Source organism: Bos taurus, chromosome 18, assembly GCF_002263795.3.
Source record: "Bos taurus isolate L1 Dominette 01449 registration number 42190680 breed Hereford chromosome 18, ARS-UCD2.0, whole genome shotgun sequence".
In the NCBI taxonomy this organism is placed as follows: domain Eukaryota; kingdom Metazoa; phylum Chordata; class Mammalia; order Artiodactyla; family Bovidae; genus Bos; species Bos taurus.
The window spans coordinates 48,024,548-48,041,778 of record NC_037345.1 but is presented as its reverse complement, the minus strand read 5'-3'; the positions used below and the strand labels follow the sequence as shown (position 1 = coordinate 48,041,778).

Here is a 17,231-nt window from a genome sequence, read left to right as displayed (position 1 = left end):
GAAACCTGAGTAAAGTCAGGGTTGGAACCATGAAGATGCTTGGGGGAGGAGCATTCTAGGCAGTGAGAACAGCAAATGCAAAGGCCCTGTGGCTGAAGTGGGGCCGGAATGTTCCAGGAATAAGGAGGAGGCCAGTGCAGCTGGAGCAAAGTTAGTTAGTTCAGTTTCTCAGTCGTGTCCAACTCTTTGTAACCCCATGGACTGTAGAACACCAGGCTTCCCTGTCCATCACCAACTCCTGGAGCTTACTCAAACTCATGTCCATCGAGTTGGTGATGCCATCCAACCATCCAACCATGTTGTCCCCTTCCCCTCCCACCTTCAATCTTTCCCAGCATCAGGGTCTTTTCCAATGAGTCAGCAAAGCTAGTCAAGGGAAAGAAGGGAGATGAGATCAGAAATGTAACTGGGGGGAGGGGGGGTGGGTAGTGGGGAGATTTCCCTGGTGGTCCAGAGGGTAAGACTCTGTGCTCCTAATGTAAGGGGGCCAGGTTCCATCCTGGCTGGGGAACTAGATCCAGCATGCACGCTGCAACTAAGAGTTTGCATGCCACACAACAAAGATCCTGGGAGCTGCAACTAAGACCCAGTGCAGCCTAAATAAATAAATAGAGGAAATGAGATGGAGGTTGGGGATCTGCTTAAGTAGGGGCCCTGAGAACATAGTGAGGACTTAGAACTTCATTCTAAGTGTGAAAGAAGTCATTGGAAGTTTTGAGCCAGACAGCATGGTGATGCCAGCTGTTTTAGGCAGTTCACTCTGGCTACCCTGGAGAGAAGAGGCAGGGACTGTCCAGGGGGGAGATGATGGGAGGAGGGAGTCCTAGAATGGAGGCTGTGAAGGGTGAAGGGTGAGTAGATTCTGGATCTATTTGTGAATGTAGAGATAACAGGATTTGATGATGGACTTGAGGTGTGTGTGAAAAAAGAAGAGTCAAGGATGATTGATTGCACTTGGAACAAAAATCCATTTTCTTTATAATGGCCTACAAGGGCCTACATGATCTGGTTCCTTGCTCTCTGGCTAACCTTGTCTCCCCCCTCACTCACTCGACTCTTTTACACTAGCTTTCCACAATAATCTTTGAACTTGCCAAGCTTTTCCTGCTTCTATGTATTGCATGGTGACAGCTTCTCAGGTCTCAGCTCACATGTCACCTCCTCAGAGAAGCCACTTTCTTTATAGCACTTTTCACTCTCTAAAATTAACAGCTTGTTTGCTTGTTTATCATCTGTTTTTCTCCACTCACAGCTCAGCTCCTTGAGGGCAGCAATTCTGTCTGTTGTTCATGCTGTTTCCCCAGTGCCTAGAAGAGTGCCTGTCACTTAATAAATGAACAAAGGCATTGATTAACCCCTGTGCTTGTTTACAGACTGGTTTACAAAAGAAGAGACACCCAGAGAAGTAGGCAAAGACAAGAATACACGACAGACCCTGGGGTCATCCGCATACCCAGGGGAGACCCAGAAATCAGCGACCACCCTTTCCCGCGCGCCCGTGGTTCTTGAAGGATGGAGAGCCGGAGCTGGGAAGGGCAGTACTCCAGGGAAGGGAAAGGATGCTCTGGGGCGAGCCCAGCCCCGCCCTGTATCCTTAGTAGCCAATGGGCACACGGTTTTCCCGACGCCCCCTGGGACGTGTAGTCCGGACAGGGGCGCCCTCGGGCGCCGCCGCACGCCCCTAGACTCCACGTCCCGTCGTGCGCCGGGAGGTGCGGGGATTGGCCGAGCCCCGCCCCCGGCCCGCCCCGCTCCTCTCGCGCTGCAGCCCCAAGAATGAATGAAATCGTAGCGCGCTGGGCGGCAGAGCGGGCGGCGCAGGCCGGGCTGGGCCCGCGCGCGGCGGCAGCGGCGCCCCGGGCCGGAGGCGGCCCAGCCGAGCGGGCCATGGCCACCGCCATTCAGAACCCGCTCAAGTCGTGAGTGTCCCCGCCGTCCACGTCCCTCCATCCGCCCCCTACCCGAACCTCGCCCCCGCCCTCGCTGGGGAGGGGGACGCAGTGGGCGGATGGTAGTTGAATGGGGCCCCCAGCTTGTCCCCCTGTCCCCCCGGCGGGGGCCGCCACCCCTTGTCTCCCCCCTGGGGCTGGGGGCAGGAGCCACTCCAGGGTCGCGGGGGCGCCTCTTCTTTGTCGCTGTCAGTGAAGGAATGTGGCGCGGGCTGGGGGTGGCGGAGGCCGTTTCCCCACCCAGAGTGGGGGTAGGGGCTTCCTTCTCCTCAGAGTCTCTGGGCGCGCCAGGTCTGCCCCTGCCTGGGGCTGGAGTACGAATGCCTAAGTCCGGACCCTAGTCTCCCAGGTCTCTACCTCCTCAAAAGCATCTTTCTCTCTTTCCCCTCTCTTTCTTCCGGGGACCTCGGTCTGCGCGGCCGCAGGGTGGGAGCTGAGACTTCGGGGGTCCCCGATTCGATCCCTGCTGTCTCTCCCTTTTCTTTTTCCTTCCCGGTCTTCAGGACCTAAAGCCCCGACGCTCTGGTCAGTTTAGACCGTGGGCTCCCTGCCTCTCCCTGCCCGTACACATGTAATGAGAGCATCTCCTATCTCCTTGGGGACCGGATGCCTCGGGAGAGGGTGCTGGGAGCACCCTCAGTCTCCGGGGATTCCCTCCGTTTCTCCCTGTCCGCGTGCCTCCTCCGAGCTTCGCTTCCTCCTGGGCCCCGCGGCTGGCATCCTGGACGCCTGGGTTCAAACCTACGCTCTCTCCCAGCCCTCTCCTCTCCTGGCCAGCCCTCGCTCTCTCCACTTCTTCCCTCTCTTTCCGTCTCTCTCACTCCTTCCTCGGGATCCCGAACTCCTGGGTCCCAGTGCTCCCCGCCCCCTTCCCCAACGGTGACAGCGGGCTGGGAGTGACAGGCGCGCGGCCGCTCCGGCTCTCCCTCCCCGGCTGGCGCGCGCGGCCCTCCCCTCCCCCGCTCCCCGGCCTGGCGGGGAGGAGGCGAAGGGCGAACGCCCGCGGCGCCGCACAAAGGGGCCGGGGCGACCTCCCCCACCCTCCCCCCAGCCTCTCGCCTCCGCCACCTTGACCTTGAGCTACGGGTGCTGGGGGTTGGAGTGGGGGAGGGGCTCGGGGCGCCCCCCGCCCCCGCCCTCCGGGAAGGCTGTGCCTGGGGTGGCCGAACCTAAGGCCCCCAGTAGCTTCAGGTTTCTGATGGTGGGGGGAGTTGGGCCATGTTGGGGGCCGGGCCTTACAAGCTCGCGCCTACACGTGTGGCTTTGCGGAGAGCCAAGCCAGCTTGGAGGGCGTGTGTGGGGTTGGGGTAGGCGTGAGACAGTGTGTAACGGTGACACTTCTGCCTCCCTCTCGCTCTAATTCTTCAACACAGACGTGTTACCCCTATCAGGGACACCCTCAAACTGGCTGGCACAGGGCTCGTGTGCAGGTTGGTGGATCTATAGGTATCCAGACCTCCTCACTTTGACCTCTTGGAGTAGGTGTGGGGCAGCCATTGCCGGGGGGCTGAAGACCTGAGTAAGCTTGGGGGTGGGAGTGCCAGTAGCCCTCTTTGCACTCACCTTCTGAGGGATCTACAAGAGGTGAGGGGAGGGAAGGGGCTGGCTCCTGAAAGAATCCAGTCCCCTTAGGAATGGGCTCTGGAGGGTTCTGACTGCCCGTATTGGAACCCTATCTTGAGCACTAACCACCTCCCCACCTTGAGCCTCAGCATTACCATCTGTGAATTGGGGCATCATTACAGTTCTTATTATCTCATGGTTGCTGCTGTGATGTTTGTAAAGCACTTGGTACTGAGCCTGACTCTGAATAAATGTAGTGAAAGTGTCAGCTGTGTCTGACTCTTTGCGACCCTATGGACTGGAGCCCGCAAGGCTCCTCTGTCCGTGGAATTCTCCTGGCAAAGATACTGGAGTGGGTTGTCATTTCCTTCTCCAGGGAATCCTCCCGACCCAGGGATCAAACCCGGGTCTCTTGCATTGGAGGCAGATTCTTTACTGTTTAGTATCAATATTGATTTCACTTGTGGTCCGGTTTCCACACAGGGCACAGGGGGATGGGGACAGGAGGACTGTTTGGACAGGGGAGCTTGACTGTGGCCGAGGGGTCTGTGAGGGTGACTAGGGGTAAGAAAGGGGAGAGAGACCCTTCTCTAGGTGTCAGCTGTGGGCCAAATTGCACTGGTGGACAGGGGCCTCCAGGGAGCTGATGGAGTGTTCTGTACTCAGGCTCCAAGCTGAGCAAAACTGATGCCAAGGTTCTGGGGTGAGCAGGTGCCTGAGTCTAGAGGTGTGGGGAGTAAGTGTAAGGATGTATTGGAGGTTGGTGGGAGGTGACAGAGGAAGGTGGCAAGGGCTCTTGGAGCTGAGCTGGTGGGTTGGGGGGGACAGGGCTCACTGTGGATGAGATTGGAGTGGCCACTGTAGGGGACCTGGAGGCTAGAGTGACTGTGAGGTGCCAGTGTCCCTGTGGCACTGTGTGATCTGTGATGCAGAGTGAGGTGCCTCACCCCCTTGCCATCTGCTCTAGGCCAGATGTGAAGCAGAGACCCACTCCCTGCTTTTGGGGTTTGAGGAGAGGAGGTCAAGGCCTTACCTGGGAGAGATTGGGGAGAGACTGTGGAAGGGGTCTAAGACTAGAGGGGTGTGTGTGTGTGTGTGTGTGTGTGTATTTTGTTTTTTGTTTTTGGGTCATGCCTTGCTGCCTGGAGGATCTTAGTTCCTTGACCAGGGATTGAACTCATGATCCCTACACTGGGGAGTGTGGAGTCTAAACCACTGGACCACCGGGGAAGTGTGTGTGTGTGTGTGTGTGTGTGTGTGTGTGTGTGTGTGTGTGTTTAGAAGTGACTATGGGTGTGGAAGACCTGGAGGGGGCCTCTTTCATTAGGGAGGTAGGTGGGAGCATCAGGAGACAAAAGAGGTGAGGGCTTTAAGGCCTCTTCTGTCTGCTGGAGAGCTCCCTGGTAGATAAGGACATTTGTGGGCCTTTTTATCCATACAAGGGCTCAAACCTGAACAGGAACTTTGGATGGGGGTGTGGGTTTGGTGTGGGTGAGTGGGATTTGGCAAGTGCTGTGACTCCAAAGGTCAGCTTCCTCTCTGGGCATCCCTTACAGTGGAGTCAGTGTGGGTGACAGTGGCAGAAAGAAGGGGGTGACCCACATGATACAGACATCTGGGAGAGTGAATACTTATCTTAGTCTCACCTTCAAGCAAACACCAGGGGCTGACGGCATGCGACTCTACTTCCTCCGGGAAAATGGGTTGGGGGTAATGATAATATCACCCTGGTGGGTCATTATGAGGATCAGACGGCTGAATCTCTGTTAAAGAACTGTGCCTACACTTGGTGGCTACTCAGTATATTTATTCTTAACAAAGATTTTGTAAGCATCTATTATATGCCAAGCTTCCCTGGTGGCTCAGAGAGTAAAGAATCTGCCTGCAATCCAGGAGACTCAGGTTTGATCCCTAGGTCGGGAAGATCCCCTGGAGGAAGAAATGGCAACCCACTCCAGTCTTCTTGCCTGGAGAATCCCATGGACAGAGGAGCCTAGTGGGCTACAGTTCACGGGTTGCAAACAGTCGGAGACGACTGAGTGACTAACACACATACGTCAAGCGTTATTCTTTCTAATAATGGTTAGCTATCACCATTTTACATCTTAGTGCACATCAGGTCCTCTTTGTGGAATGAATGAATTTATTGAACACCTACTACCTGCCAGGTACCTTTTGTTTTGTTTGTTTGTTTGCTAACTGCATGGCATAAGGGATCTTTGTTCCCCAACCAACCTGTGCCCCCTGCAGTGGGAGTGCGGAGTCTCAACTTCTGGACCAACAGTAAAATCCCTGTCAGGTGCCTTTTGAAGCAATTTACCAATATTTAAGGGCTTCCCAGGTGGCGCTAGTGGTAAAGAACCCTCCTGCCAATGCAAGAGACATAAAGAGTTCAGTCCCTGGGTTGGGAAGATCCCCTAGAGGAGGGTATGGCAACCCACTCCAGTATTCTTGCCTGGAGAATCCCACAGACAGAGGAGCTTGGCGGGCTACAGCCCACGGGGTCATAAAGAGTCAGATACCACTGAAGCGATTTAACGCATGCACACCCCAATACTTACTCATTCAATCCTCACAATAATCCAGTGAGGCATCATCCTTATTTTACAGATCAGGAAACTGAGTCCCAGAAAGATTAAGTTATTTGCCCAGGGTCACATGGCCACCAAGTTGGCAGAGTCAGGATTTGAACCCATGAAGTGTGGCTACAGCACACTCCTAACTAGCACGGCTGCTGTCAAGCCTGGGAAGGGGTTGAGTCGGGCGTGGTCCCTGTGAGAGAGACAGCCCCGACGGTGACCAGAGACCGGGGACCGAGAGGGTTCTCTGGAGCTAGAAGGGACTGGGGGAGGGGGCGTCGTCAGGGAGCCATGCGTTGGCGGGGCGTTTGCGTGGGCATCTGTACGGTGTCTCTAAGTCTCCTGGCACTCAAGTGTTTGTGTGAGTGCAAATGTATGCGAGTCTGGGCGAAGGTGTGGGAGAGGGAGTGTGCGTGAGTCTGCGTGGGAGGCTGTGAGTATATGTGTGAATGTGTGTGTAAGCCGCCGTGTGTGGGTGTGTGCGAGCCCAGGTGTGCATGCGTGAGTGTAGACTCATGTGCGAGACTCCGAGGTGTGCACGGGTGAGCGTGCGTGAGTGGCTATGCGTGCCTCGGGCCCCATCTCTGACCGGCTTCCCGGTGGGGTCCCGCCAGCCCCAGACGGGGAACTACCACTCCCAGCATACCCGAGCGGGCCCGCCCCGCCACCCTGATTGGCTGTGGCCCCGGTGCTCCCGCCCCCCCGGGAATGAATGGATGGGCGGCCTCAGCGCCCGCCCGAGCGCTGGGAGGACCGGCCCGGCGGGGACCTGCTGGGGGCAGGACCCGGGGAGCAAGATGGCCACGGTCATCCCCGGCCCCCTGAGGTGCTGCGGGCCGGCGGGAGGCGGGGGAGGGAGCGCGGGCGGATCGCGCGGGCGTGTGTGTGTGTGGCGGCTGGGGGTGGGGCCGATGGGGTGTCTGGGGGGCTGTCACCGTGGGCCGGGCTGCGCGGGGTTGCGAGTGTGTGTGACTGTGGGTCTCTGGCAAGAACCGTGTCCGACGCGCTGCTCTTGGAGGAGCGGAGAGTGTGCGGAACTCCGAGTCCTCTTCGGGAAGGGGGGTCATGTCCCGCCCTGAGACCCCCGGGGCTGGGGAGAAGGTGAAATGGACGAGGGGCGCGGGGAGCTTGGTAAACTTGAGTGAAGCTCACAGTACCTTTGTCTTGGGATATGGAGTGTGTGTCACTTGTTCGGATTCTGGTGGTTTTTTTTTTTTTGGATATGTGTGTGGATGTGTATTTGATTTCTTTTATTCTACTCTAGGTATCTTTGAATATTTGAGTCTTTGAGTGTGCGTGCATGTCCTTTGAAACTGTGCATCATTTGTGTTCTGTGTCTTTGGATATGTAGGTATTCCTGTATCTATGTGCAAATTTTTGTGTGAATATGGGTGGATTTGTTTCTACATTGAGTATACGTGTATCTTTGTGTATTTGAATATGTGGTGTTTTAGATGTTGGTTTCTATATTATTGTGTATCTTTGTGACTGTGTGTGTGTATCCTGGGTGAATCTGTGTGATTTCTTTGTATAGTGTATCTGAATTGTGTGTGATTTGTGTTGTGTATTTGGATATGTGTGTAAGTGCTTATATGGGTAGTTTGTTTTAACATTTTTTCTCTTAACATTGTGTACCTGTGTGTGTGTCTTTGGATGCATGAGTGAGTGTGAGTGTCTGTGGTGTGTAATCTGTTTACATGTTGTGTGTCTTTGTGTGGGTGATTGTTTATGTTGTGTGTCTTTGGATATGTGATGTATATTTGTGCATGGACACGTGTGTGATCTGTTTCAACACTATGGAACTTGAGAGATCTGTGTTTTTCAGTAGATATTTGTGTGTGCCCATATGTGAGATGTGTCTGTTTCTCCCTTTGTGAGTCTTGGGATATGTCTCTCTTTGTGTGTGAATCCTGTGCGACTATGTGTGATATTGTGTTGTGGATTTGGATATGTGCCTGAATGGATGTGTCCTGGTGTATCTTTATCTGTTTCTATATTGTATCTACTCCTTGGCTCGAGGCCCGCTTGAGTCCTGGGTTCGGGGCTCCTGGGTCCCGACCGGAGGGGAGAGGTGAGGTTGGAGGAGTCGGCCCACCCATTCCCGACGGGTGGGCTGGGGGAGGGGTGCTGGGCGACCGGGTGCGCCTGCCCTTGCTGACAGCCGCCCGCCCGCTTACCCGCCCCTCGCAGCCTAGGCGAGGACTTCTACCGCGAGGCCATCGAGCACTGCCGCAGCTACAACGCGCGCCTGTGCGCCGAGCGCAGCCTGCGCCTGCCCTTCCTCGACTCGCAGACCGGCGTGGCCCAGAACAACTGCTACATCTGGATGGAGAAGACCCACCGCGGCCCGGGTACCGCCGGGAGGGCGGGGGTGGGGCGGGGCGGCGGCTTCCCAGCCGCGTTCTTACCGCCCTTCTTACTCTAGGTTTGGCCCCCGGACAGATCTATACGTACCCAGCCCGCTGTTGGAGAAAGAAACGGAGGCTCAACATCCTGGAAGACCCCAGACTCCGGCCCTGCGAGTACAAGATCGGTAGGTGGGGCTCCGTCCTGTGCCTGGGGTGGCCCCTGTGGGTGCCCACACCACTGGCTGATCAGTGTGTTGATGCCCTCGTGCGTCTGAGCATCTGCCTTTATTTCCTTCCTGGCCCGTGTCTGAGTGACTGGCTGTGTCTGCTGGTGTGTGTCTGGGGGTAGTACAGAGACTCTCCAGTTTTCCCTGAGTTTTTTGGACTGCATCTTCTACTTGGACTCGGGTGTATTCCTGGACAGAGTGTGGTATCTGTTTTGTGTGTCTAGGTGTATCCCATCCTTGTATTTCTCTTCCCTTGTGAGTTGGGTTGTATCACAGTATCTGCCTATTCTTTCCTGTGGATGTCTGGGTGTGTGTCTGGGTGTGTCAGAGTGTCTGGTTGTAACTTTTTCCATTTGTAGTACAGCGTGTCTTGGTGTCTGTGTCTCTTTTCAGGTGTTTCCAGGCTTATTTCCTCTTAAGTGTGTCTGGTCTATCTGCTCCTGAGTGTCTCTCTTCCTTTGAGTACCAGATGCTCTGGAATGTCTGGGAGAATCTCGTCCCTGAGTGTCTGTTTGGAGTATCAGGTGTATTTCTGCCCATGTCTGCTGCTCCATGAGTGTCTGGCTTTATCACTTCTCAAATGTGTCCGGTACTGTTAGAGTCACTGGCTGTTTCTCTTCCCTTGCTCAGGTATAACCAAGGATCTGTGTGGGTCCAGGCAGGTGTATTGGCGTGTCCATCTGGCTCTGTCTTCCTGGGTGTGTCTGATTGTACCAGAGGGACTGTTTGTATCACCTGTGTGTCGAGTATCCATCTGAGTGATTCTCTGGTGTGTCTCTCTCTCCCCTAAGTATGTTCAGGTGTTTGGTAGGGTTTGGTTGTTTTCCCCGTGTGGTCTGGGTTTATCTGATGGTCTAATGTTCTCTTTTGGAGTGTCTCTGAGTGTGCCCAAGGGTCTGGCTATGTCTCCTCCGTGAGTCTGGGTGTATCTGAGTGTCTGGGTGTTTCTCTTCCTTCGTGTGTCTGGCTGTCTCAGATGATCTGTCTGTATCTCCCTTGTGTGTATGTCCATGTGTGTCCTGTTTGAATGTCTGTTCTCTCCAGTTGTGGGGGTCGAGGTGGGTCTCCTCCTTGTATTATGTAGTTGTATAGGAGGGTCCGGCCATGTTTCTCCCTGAGTATGTCCAATGGTCTCTGATGGTCTGACTGTGTCTTCTCCAGGATCTGGGCATCCTTAGGATGTGTGGAAGTATTGAGGGCGGTATGGGTGGTTGAGTATTTGAGTCTGTTGCTGGTTGAGTGTGGGAAAGCCTCTTTCCTCCAGAAAAGAGCATGATTCCCCAACCTGGGCAATCTGAGGAGTCCTCCAGGGACAAGGGACAATCTTCACCTGATCCCCCTCCTACCTACCGTGGTCTTGTCCCCAGACTGTGAAGCACCACTGAAAAAGGAGGGTGGCCTCCCTGAAGGGCCAGTCCTTGAGGCTCTCCTGTGTGCCGAGACAGGGGAGAAGAAGATAGAGCTGAAGGAGGAGGAGACCATTATGGACTGCCAGGTAGGACTGCCCAGCCCCCCACCCGTCCAGGGGCTGTGGCTGCCCTCTCAACTGGCCTGTTTCCTGGTCCATCTTGCTCCTGCTCTGAAATCTCCCCTGATTCCCTAGGACCTTTGAGCATCCTGTCTCCATCCCTCCATACTTCATCTTCTTTTGGGAAGACCTCCTAACTTGCCCTGCCACCCCTGATCTTTGCTGTGCTCAGAACTACCTCCCAAAGCAGAACAATACCCCGTTTCTTGACCCCAGTCTCCCTTCTCCTGGTGCCCAGAAACAGCAACTGCTGGAGTTTCCTCATGATCTTGAAGTGGAAGACCCGGAGGATGACATGCCCAGGAGGAAGAACAGGGCCAAAGGAAAGGTATCGCTCTCAAACCTCCCCCCATCATCCTTCCCCTCAAGGCGGGTTCCATTGATTGCTTGTGCAGTGTTCAGACCCTGCCCCAATTTTACGTTATTTAACTCTCAGAGCAGCCTGAAGGGGTAGGGGATTTTTATACCCATTTTACAGATGAGGAAATTAAGGCTTGGGCATATTAAGCCATTTGCAAAACAGAGATTGTACAGTGGGTTAGAGCAATCTTCCTACCGTGGCACAGATGAGAAAATGGAACCTCTGAGAGGTCAAGAGAATTACTCTAGACTCACAGCTAGGAAGTGGCAGAGCTGTGATTGGGCTTTCAAGCCCAAATGGTGAAAATTCTTTTAGTTCCTTCCCTTTCTTGGCCCCTCACTCCTGACTGTCCCCTCAGGCATACGGCATCGGGGGGCTCCGGAAACGCCAGGACACCGCTTCCCTGGAGGACCGAGACAAGCCGTATGTCTGTGATAGTGAGTCCTTCTGAAGAGGGGGGAAGAGAGAGAGAGAGAGTGGGACCCAGAGACCTTGCCCCCCACTGGCCCCTTCCCTCCCGTTCTGGACCCTGGCAGAGGAGGGAGGTGTGATCCTGGAGGCCAGGGTGGAGGCGGCAGAGGCTGGAGGGCTGACGGGCCCTCCCTGCTCACTCTCCAGTCTGTGGGAAACGGTATAAGAATCGGCCAGGGCTCAGCTACCACTACACCCACACCCACCTGGCTGAGGAGGAGGGGGAGGAGAACGCCGAACGCCACGCCCTGCCCTTCCACCGGAAAAACAACCATAAACGTGAGCAGGCGGACAGGGCGTGGGGTGGTGAGGGGCCCTGGGAGTGGGGGCTAAGGAGCCTGGGAGGGAGGGGGCACATTAGACATTTCTGGAAAATCTCCAGCTCAGCGGTCCCCTCCCCCCACCAACCATGGGGATGCTGGCTCTGGGGTTGCCATGGCAACCAACCATCTCTCCCTCGCTCCCGGCCGGGCGTAATATTTCTGGGTCTGATTTATTGTTTCAATTAGAGCTTGGGGAGGGGGGTGATAGATGACTCCCCTCCCTCTCTGCCTCCCTTCCTCCCTTCTCTGCTAAGCTTCGGCCAAGGGGCAGGGGCCGTGGCCTGGGAACACTTGGCATCCGCCCATGCCAATCCAGTGCCAACCTTGACAGCTGAGGGATGGGGGAAGGCTTGGGGAGAGGCTCTGCCAGTGGAGGAACCATCCTCCCACCCATTCCTCAGTGGGAGAGAGCAGTCTCTTCATCCCACCCCTACTACACACCCAGGCACCTCTGTGCTCAGAATTTTCCTTCTGAGAGTCTGTTTCCATACCAGATCATGGCAGTGGCCTCTACCTAATTTTTATTTAGTTGGGGCTTAGTTGGGGGTGGCTGTCTGGCAGAAGTGCGTGTGGGCAGAGGAAGCAGGGGGCTTTTCCTAAAGTTGTACCTGCCAAGTTTTTACCCAATAAAGAGGACCTGTCAGTCGTTCTGAGAGTTGCGAGGTCCTGATGAGAATTACCTGGGCTCCCTGCAACTCTCTTTTGCTGCTGGACACAGCTTGGGATAGCGGCTCCCTCTCCTCACCTCCTCCATGCCTGGACAAGGGGTCCACCCCTGGGGCTGAGGCCGTGGGCAGGGTGGAGCCTTGCCTGTGGTGAGAGCCCCTCTCTCTGTCCCCCCACCCCCAGAGTTTTACAAAGAATTGGCCTGGGTCCCTGAGTCACAGAGGAAACACACAGGTAGGGACGCCTCCCTCCACCCCTACTTCTGTAGCAGCCTTGGATTGAGGGTCCCTTCCTGCCCCCGCTAACCCCTGCCTGCTGTCTTTCAGCCAAGAAGGCGCCTGATGGCACTGTCATCCCCAACGGCTACTGCGACTTCTGCCTGGGGGGCTCCAAGAAGACGGGGTGTCCTGAGGACCTCATCTCCTGTGCTGACTGTGGGCGATCAGGTGATGCCCCCCCACCTGAGGCTTCTGGGGGCCGGGGTGGAGAAACTCCAGATCTGGAGGATAGGAAGCAGAGGAGAGAGAAAGGGGGGGACGCAGAGCATCCTGGTGGATGAACAGAGCTGACTCAACTGCTGAGGACTGTGGGGAACTCAGTGGGGTCAGGGAGGCTCTGGGAACAATGCACGCAGTTGTCATGGCATTGTGGGCACCGGTACGCGCCTGTCTGGCATGGGGAACAGTGAAAGATGGCTGCCCAAACACCAGGGGTAGTGGGCTGTGATAGCGGGTAATGGATTGCCACTGCCTGGATGCTGTGGACAACAGAGGGCGCTTGCCATGGAGTTGTGGTTAATAGAATGTGGTTTTCCAAGGTGGACTTGTGGGTAAGAGACTGTGGTTGCCTCAGCACAGGGGGCTAATGAATTGTGGTTGTCATGGTATTATGGGTAGTGAAATACAGTTGTCATGGCGATTGGGTGTCGTGGTGGCCTGGCGTCTGCACTGGGGTGGTGGGACGACCAGAGGGTTGACACGCTCCACAGTCTCATTGGTAACGCTGTGGTTGCTGTGGCATCATATGTAATGGGCTTGGGCTGCAGGGAACCAGGGTGTGGGGACCCCTCTGTGGAAGGCAGTTGGCATGGCATCGTGGCTGGGAGACTGTGGTTGCCACGTTCTGTGGTTAAGGGAATGGGTTGGCCACTCTGCTGTGGCTAATGGAATGTGGCTGCCTCAGCACAGCGGTTAACAGAACGTGGCTGCCCCGGTGTTGTGGGTGGTAGAAAGTGGTTGCCACAGCACCGTGGGTAATGGAATGCGGTTGCCATGGTGTTCTGGGGAGCAGAGTGTGGTTGCCATGGTGGCCGGGTAGGAGACTGGTGGCCAGGGCGGCGCTGCCTGCAGAACAGGCACGGGGCACCGTGGGCTGGGTGGGGTCAGGCCTTGTGAGCCAGGAGGTGGGGACTGAGCCCCTAGGGGCTTCCCCAGGGTCAGCAGCCACCGGGGGCACGGCAGCCCCTAACCGCATCCCTGCCCCTCGGCCCCCAGGACACCCCTCGTGTTTACAGTTCACGGTGAATATGACGGCAGCCGTGCGCACGTACCGCTGGCAGTGCATCGAGTGCAAGTCCTGCAGCCTGTGCGGCACCTCGGAGAACGACGTGAGTACCTGTCCGCTCCCTCCCCCGGGGACCTGCCCCCAGGCAGCCTCCCCACCTGGCACCTCCGCCTCCGCCTCCGCCAGTTGGGCCTAACGCCTTTCTCTGGAGCGCCCTCCCTGGTGAACACCAGTTAACCTGTATTATTATTATTGTTAGTGGCCATTAATTGAACCCGGCACTTAACACTCTTCACTCTCTGAGTGCTCCCAACCGCCCTGAGGTAGGTGCTCTTGTTCCCACTTCACAGAGAAGACACCGCGCTCAGAGAGGGGAATACACTTGCCCGAGGTCACCTAGCTAGGGACATGGTTCTGCTGGGACCTGAACCCATGGTTTCCAGACCATCTCAGTGTCATTTTCAGTGTCCCACAGAATTCTATAAAACCCAAACTACAAACTACAAACTGATGGTCCTCAAGGGTGGTTGGTGTGGCCCAGAGGATTTTGCAAAGATGACCTTCTCAGAGCCCTTTGTGTCTTGCAAGAGGACCACCTCCCCCAGCCCCTTTGACCTGGCCCCTGCCCCCGCCCCCCACCCCGGTTTCTGGTGCCCGTGCCCCCAGGGTGCCAGCTGGGCGGGTCTCACCCCCCAGGACCAGCTGCTGTTTTGTGACGACTGCGATCGGGGTTACCACATGTACTGCCTGAGTCCCCCCATGGCGGAGCCCCCGGAAGGTGAGAGGAGGAGGGTCTGACGTGGGGGTGGGGGTTGGGGCAGCCCTGCCCAGACCTGACCCAACTGCCTGTCCTCTGCCCACCCCACAGGGAGCTGGAGTTGTCACCTCTGTCTTCGGCACCTGAAAGAGAAGGCGTCTGCCTACATCACACTCACCTAGGCCTGGCTCTGGCTCGCCCGGACCTCTGGGGTGATGCCTGCCTACCTGCCTCTCCTCTTGGAGCTCCTCCACTCTCTCCCTTTCCTTAATGCCCCACAGTGGGAGGGGCGGGGGGAGCCAGAGAGGGGGCCGGGCCACCCCTTCCCCTCTGTGCAAGTGGAATGTTTGCCCTGTGGGTTGGTGGGCCCAGCAGGGTCCTCTCCCTCCTCCCCTCACCCCCTTGGCAAATGGGTACCAGGGCCTTCTGCTCCCCTCAAAGCCATACCCCGCCTCTAGGCGGGCACGAGGGGTGGTGGATGCCGGCTGGGGGCATGGACAAAGCCTTTTTCTAAAGAAAAAGTCAAAAACTTAAAAAAAAAAAAAGAAAGAAATTAATATATAACAAAGAGTCCTATAAGGTCTGGCTGGGTGGAGGGGGCACTGCTGAGCGCATCTACTGGGCACCAGTCTACGCCAGCGTCCTGCCTGGCAGCCCCTCCCCCCAGCCCCTGGAGTTGCAGCTGTCCCACCTCCCCACCCAAGATGGGCACCATCCCCTCTTTGTACCCCGGGCCGGGGGGTGTGGTGTTCACCCCTCGCCCCCTCTTGGTGCCCACCGTGGATACTGCATGAAGACGTGAACCATGGTTTTGAATTCCGTTCCTGCTCCCTCCCCAAGAGCCCTGCCCGCCCGTGCCCACTCCGTGCCTGCCGGCCTTGGCTGGCCGTCGCCGGTGGGGCAAGGCGGGCCCCGGCCCAGCGTCTGCTGGAATGAGAAGCACAGACTTTGCAACGGACTAGATTCTCCCCCTTCCCCGCCCCGCCCCACCCCTGCCACCCTCGCTGGCCACTTTCGGGTCGCGAGGGGGCGTGGTTGTTTCTTGTGGTTGTGTGTGTTTGTTGTTCGGGTTTAAAAAAAAAAAAGGGAAATCGAGACTGCAAGTGGGGGAAGTGGTGGGCTTGGGGGAGTCTCCCCCCCAATCCAGGCGTGCCCACCCCCCCCTTGTTAACGAGTCTCCTTTATTGCCTGCCTCTGCTGTGAATTAACTTGTTCTGTGTATTAAAGTGGGGCTGACCCCTCTGCCCACGTCGTCGGCTTCCTTCTCCAGGCTGCTTTGGGGCGTCGCCGAGAAGGGGAGATGGGGCCTCGCGAGGGGAGAAGCAACCGAGGTGAACAGCTGGAGCGGGGCCCCTACCTCCATCTCCCTCCCAGCTCCCCTCTTCACCCCCGCCTTTCTCTGGCTTTGTCCCAGCTCCTCCCAGCCTCGCTGGAAAGGAGAAGAGGGGAGGATGGGGTGGAGGGGAGGAGAAAGGAGAAGAGGGGGGGACGGGGAAGAGGGGGCTCCCACCCAGCCAGCTGTGGTTGCCCTGGCAACCGACTGCTGCAGCTGCAGCGGGAAGCAGTGAGGGGGGGAGGCTGGAAGCTGGGGACTGGGGGAAGGGAAGGGATGGAGAGATGAAGACACCCTCCCCTTGGGGCTACAGGAGGGAGCAGGGGTACCAGCCTAGGGCCTCACCCTAGGCCCAGACATCCCCTGGAGCTCCCCATCCCTGCTGTGGGGCAAAGGAAAGAGGGGAAGGGGCAAAGGAAAGAAGGGTTGTGCGGATTCGGGGACATCAGGCGAAAGACAGACTTGGGTGAGGTGAGGTGAAGAGTGAGAACCAGGACACAAGAACGGTCAGGAAAGAGACAGCTATGAGAGTCACACATTTTTAGAAAATCAGAAAAAAGAGCAGGAGAAGGAAGACATAGATCTGGGAGAGAGATGCGGATGAAGGAGCCACAGGAATTATGGGGGAAGAGAACAGACGAGATGGAGATTTAGTGGGAGAGAGGAAATAACTAATAAAAAATAGCAGACGCACAGAGAGAGACAGAGAAAGGAGGAAGGAGTCAGTGATTTGGAAAGAGAAGCAGAAGAGATTCCGCAAAGGAAGGCAGAGAACCAGGGCCCATCAAACAGGAGAGGGGAAGAGAGAATGGAGAGGAGGTACGTTTGGGGAGAGAGATGAAGTCAGCATCCAGGACAGGCAAAGTCCCAGGACGATGATACAGAGATGAGACTTCACAGGGAAGAGGACGTCAAGAACTGAGGGAGACAATAGAAAAATCTGGAGAGCGCTAAAGGCACGGAAGGATTCAAAGGCTGGGTGAGGGGAGAGCCAGAAGTGGGGTGGGAGGCTGAGGGAGAGGCTGGGGGTGGGGACGGAGGGCGGCTGCTTGGGTTGGGGGGCGAGGGGGGGCAACAGGCAGAGGAAGCAGAAACTGGGGCAAGCCGGGGAAGGGACGCGCAGGGCACAGTTCGGGCGAGAGCACAGGCTGGCGTGTGTGAGTTGTGGGGTGTTGGAAGTTGGTGTGTGTCACAGGCGCCAGGAGAGGATGTGAGAACAGCTTGTTCTACCGTTTCCGTGCCTGCTGGGGGAGGGGAGCCCGGGTTGAGGATGGAGCCTCAAGGAGGGCGGAGACAGGGACGGCGTCTGGAACACTCTAGAATTTTTAGGAGGTGTGGAAATAGTTGGTCCACCTCCTCTGGAAAAAGGATATGTACTCATTTGGGAAATAGTTTTTTTTTCTTTTTTTGCAGGGTGGGGGTCTGGCTTAGAGAAGTGTCAGGTATGAGCTCAGAAATAATAAAGTCCAGCACAGGTAAATGGGGAGATGGGCCAGAAAGCCCCAGCTGTGGGGCCAGGCCTACCAAGAGGTAGTGGGATTGCTTCTCGGATCCAGGCGGAGTTGGACTCAGACTTCCCACAAGAGGCTGGATCATGGGATTCTCACATCAAATTTTGGGATT

The 17,231-nt window shown here is 56.4% G+C and overlaps 1 protein-coding gene across 8 annotated transcripts; it reads left to right on the top strand.

Annotated features, from left to right (window-relative positions):
- The first annotated feature begins 1,785 nt into the window (after positions 1 to 1,785).
- DPF1 (double PHD fingers 1) lies at positions 1,786 to 15,527 on the top strand. 8 transcript variants are annotated; one of them, XM_024978216.2, is made up of 12 exons: positions 1,786 to 1,919; positions 8,282 to 8,442; positions 8,517 to 8,624; positions 10,034 to 10,161; positions 10,433 to 10,522; positions 10,914 to 10,992; positions 11,174 to 11,305; positions 12,199 to 12,249; positions 12,342 to 12,461; positions 13,509 to 13,621; positions 14,215 to 14,296; positions 14,387 to 15,527. In XM_024978216.2, exons 1-12 carry the CDS (start codon positions 1,888 to 1,890, stop codon positions 14,455 to 14,457), a joined length of 1,167 nt encoding a protein of 388 aa, XP_024833984.1. In that variant the 5' UTR covers positions 1,786 to 1,887; the 3' UTR covers positions 14,458 to 15,527.
- Positions 15,528 to 17,231: the final 1,704 nt, after the last annotated feature.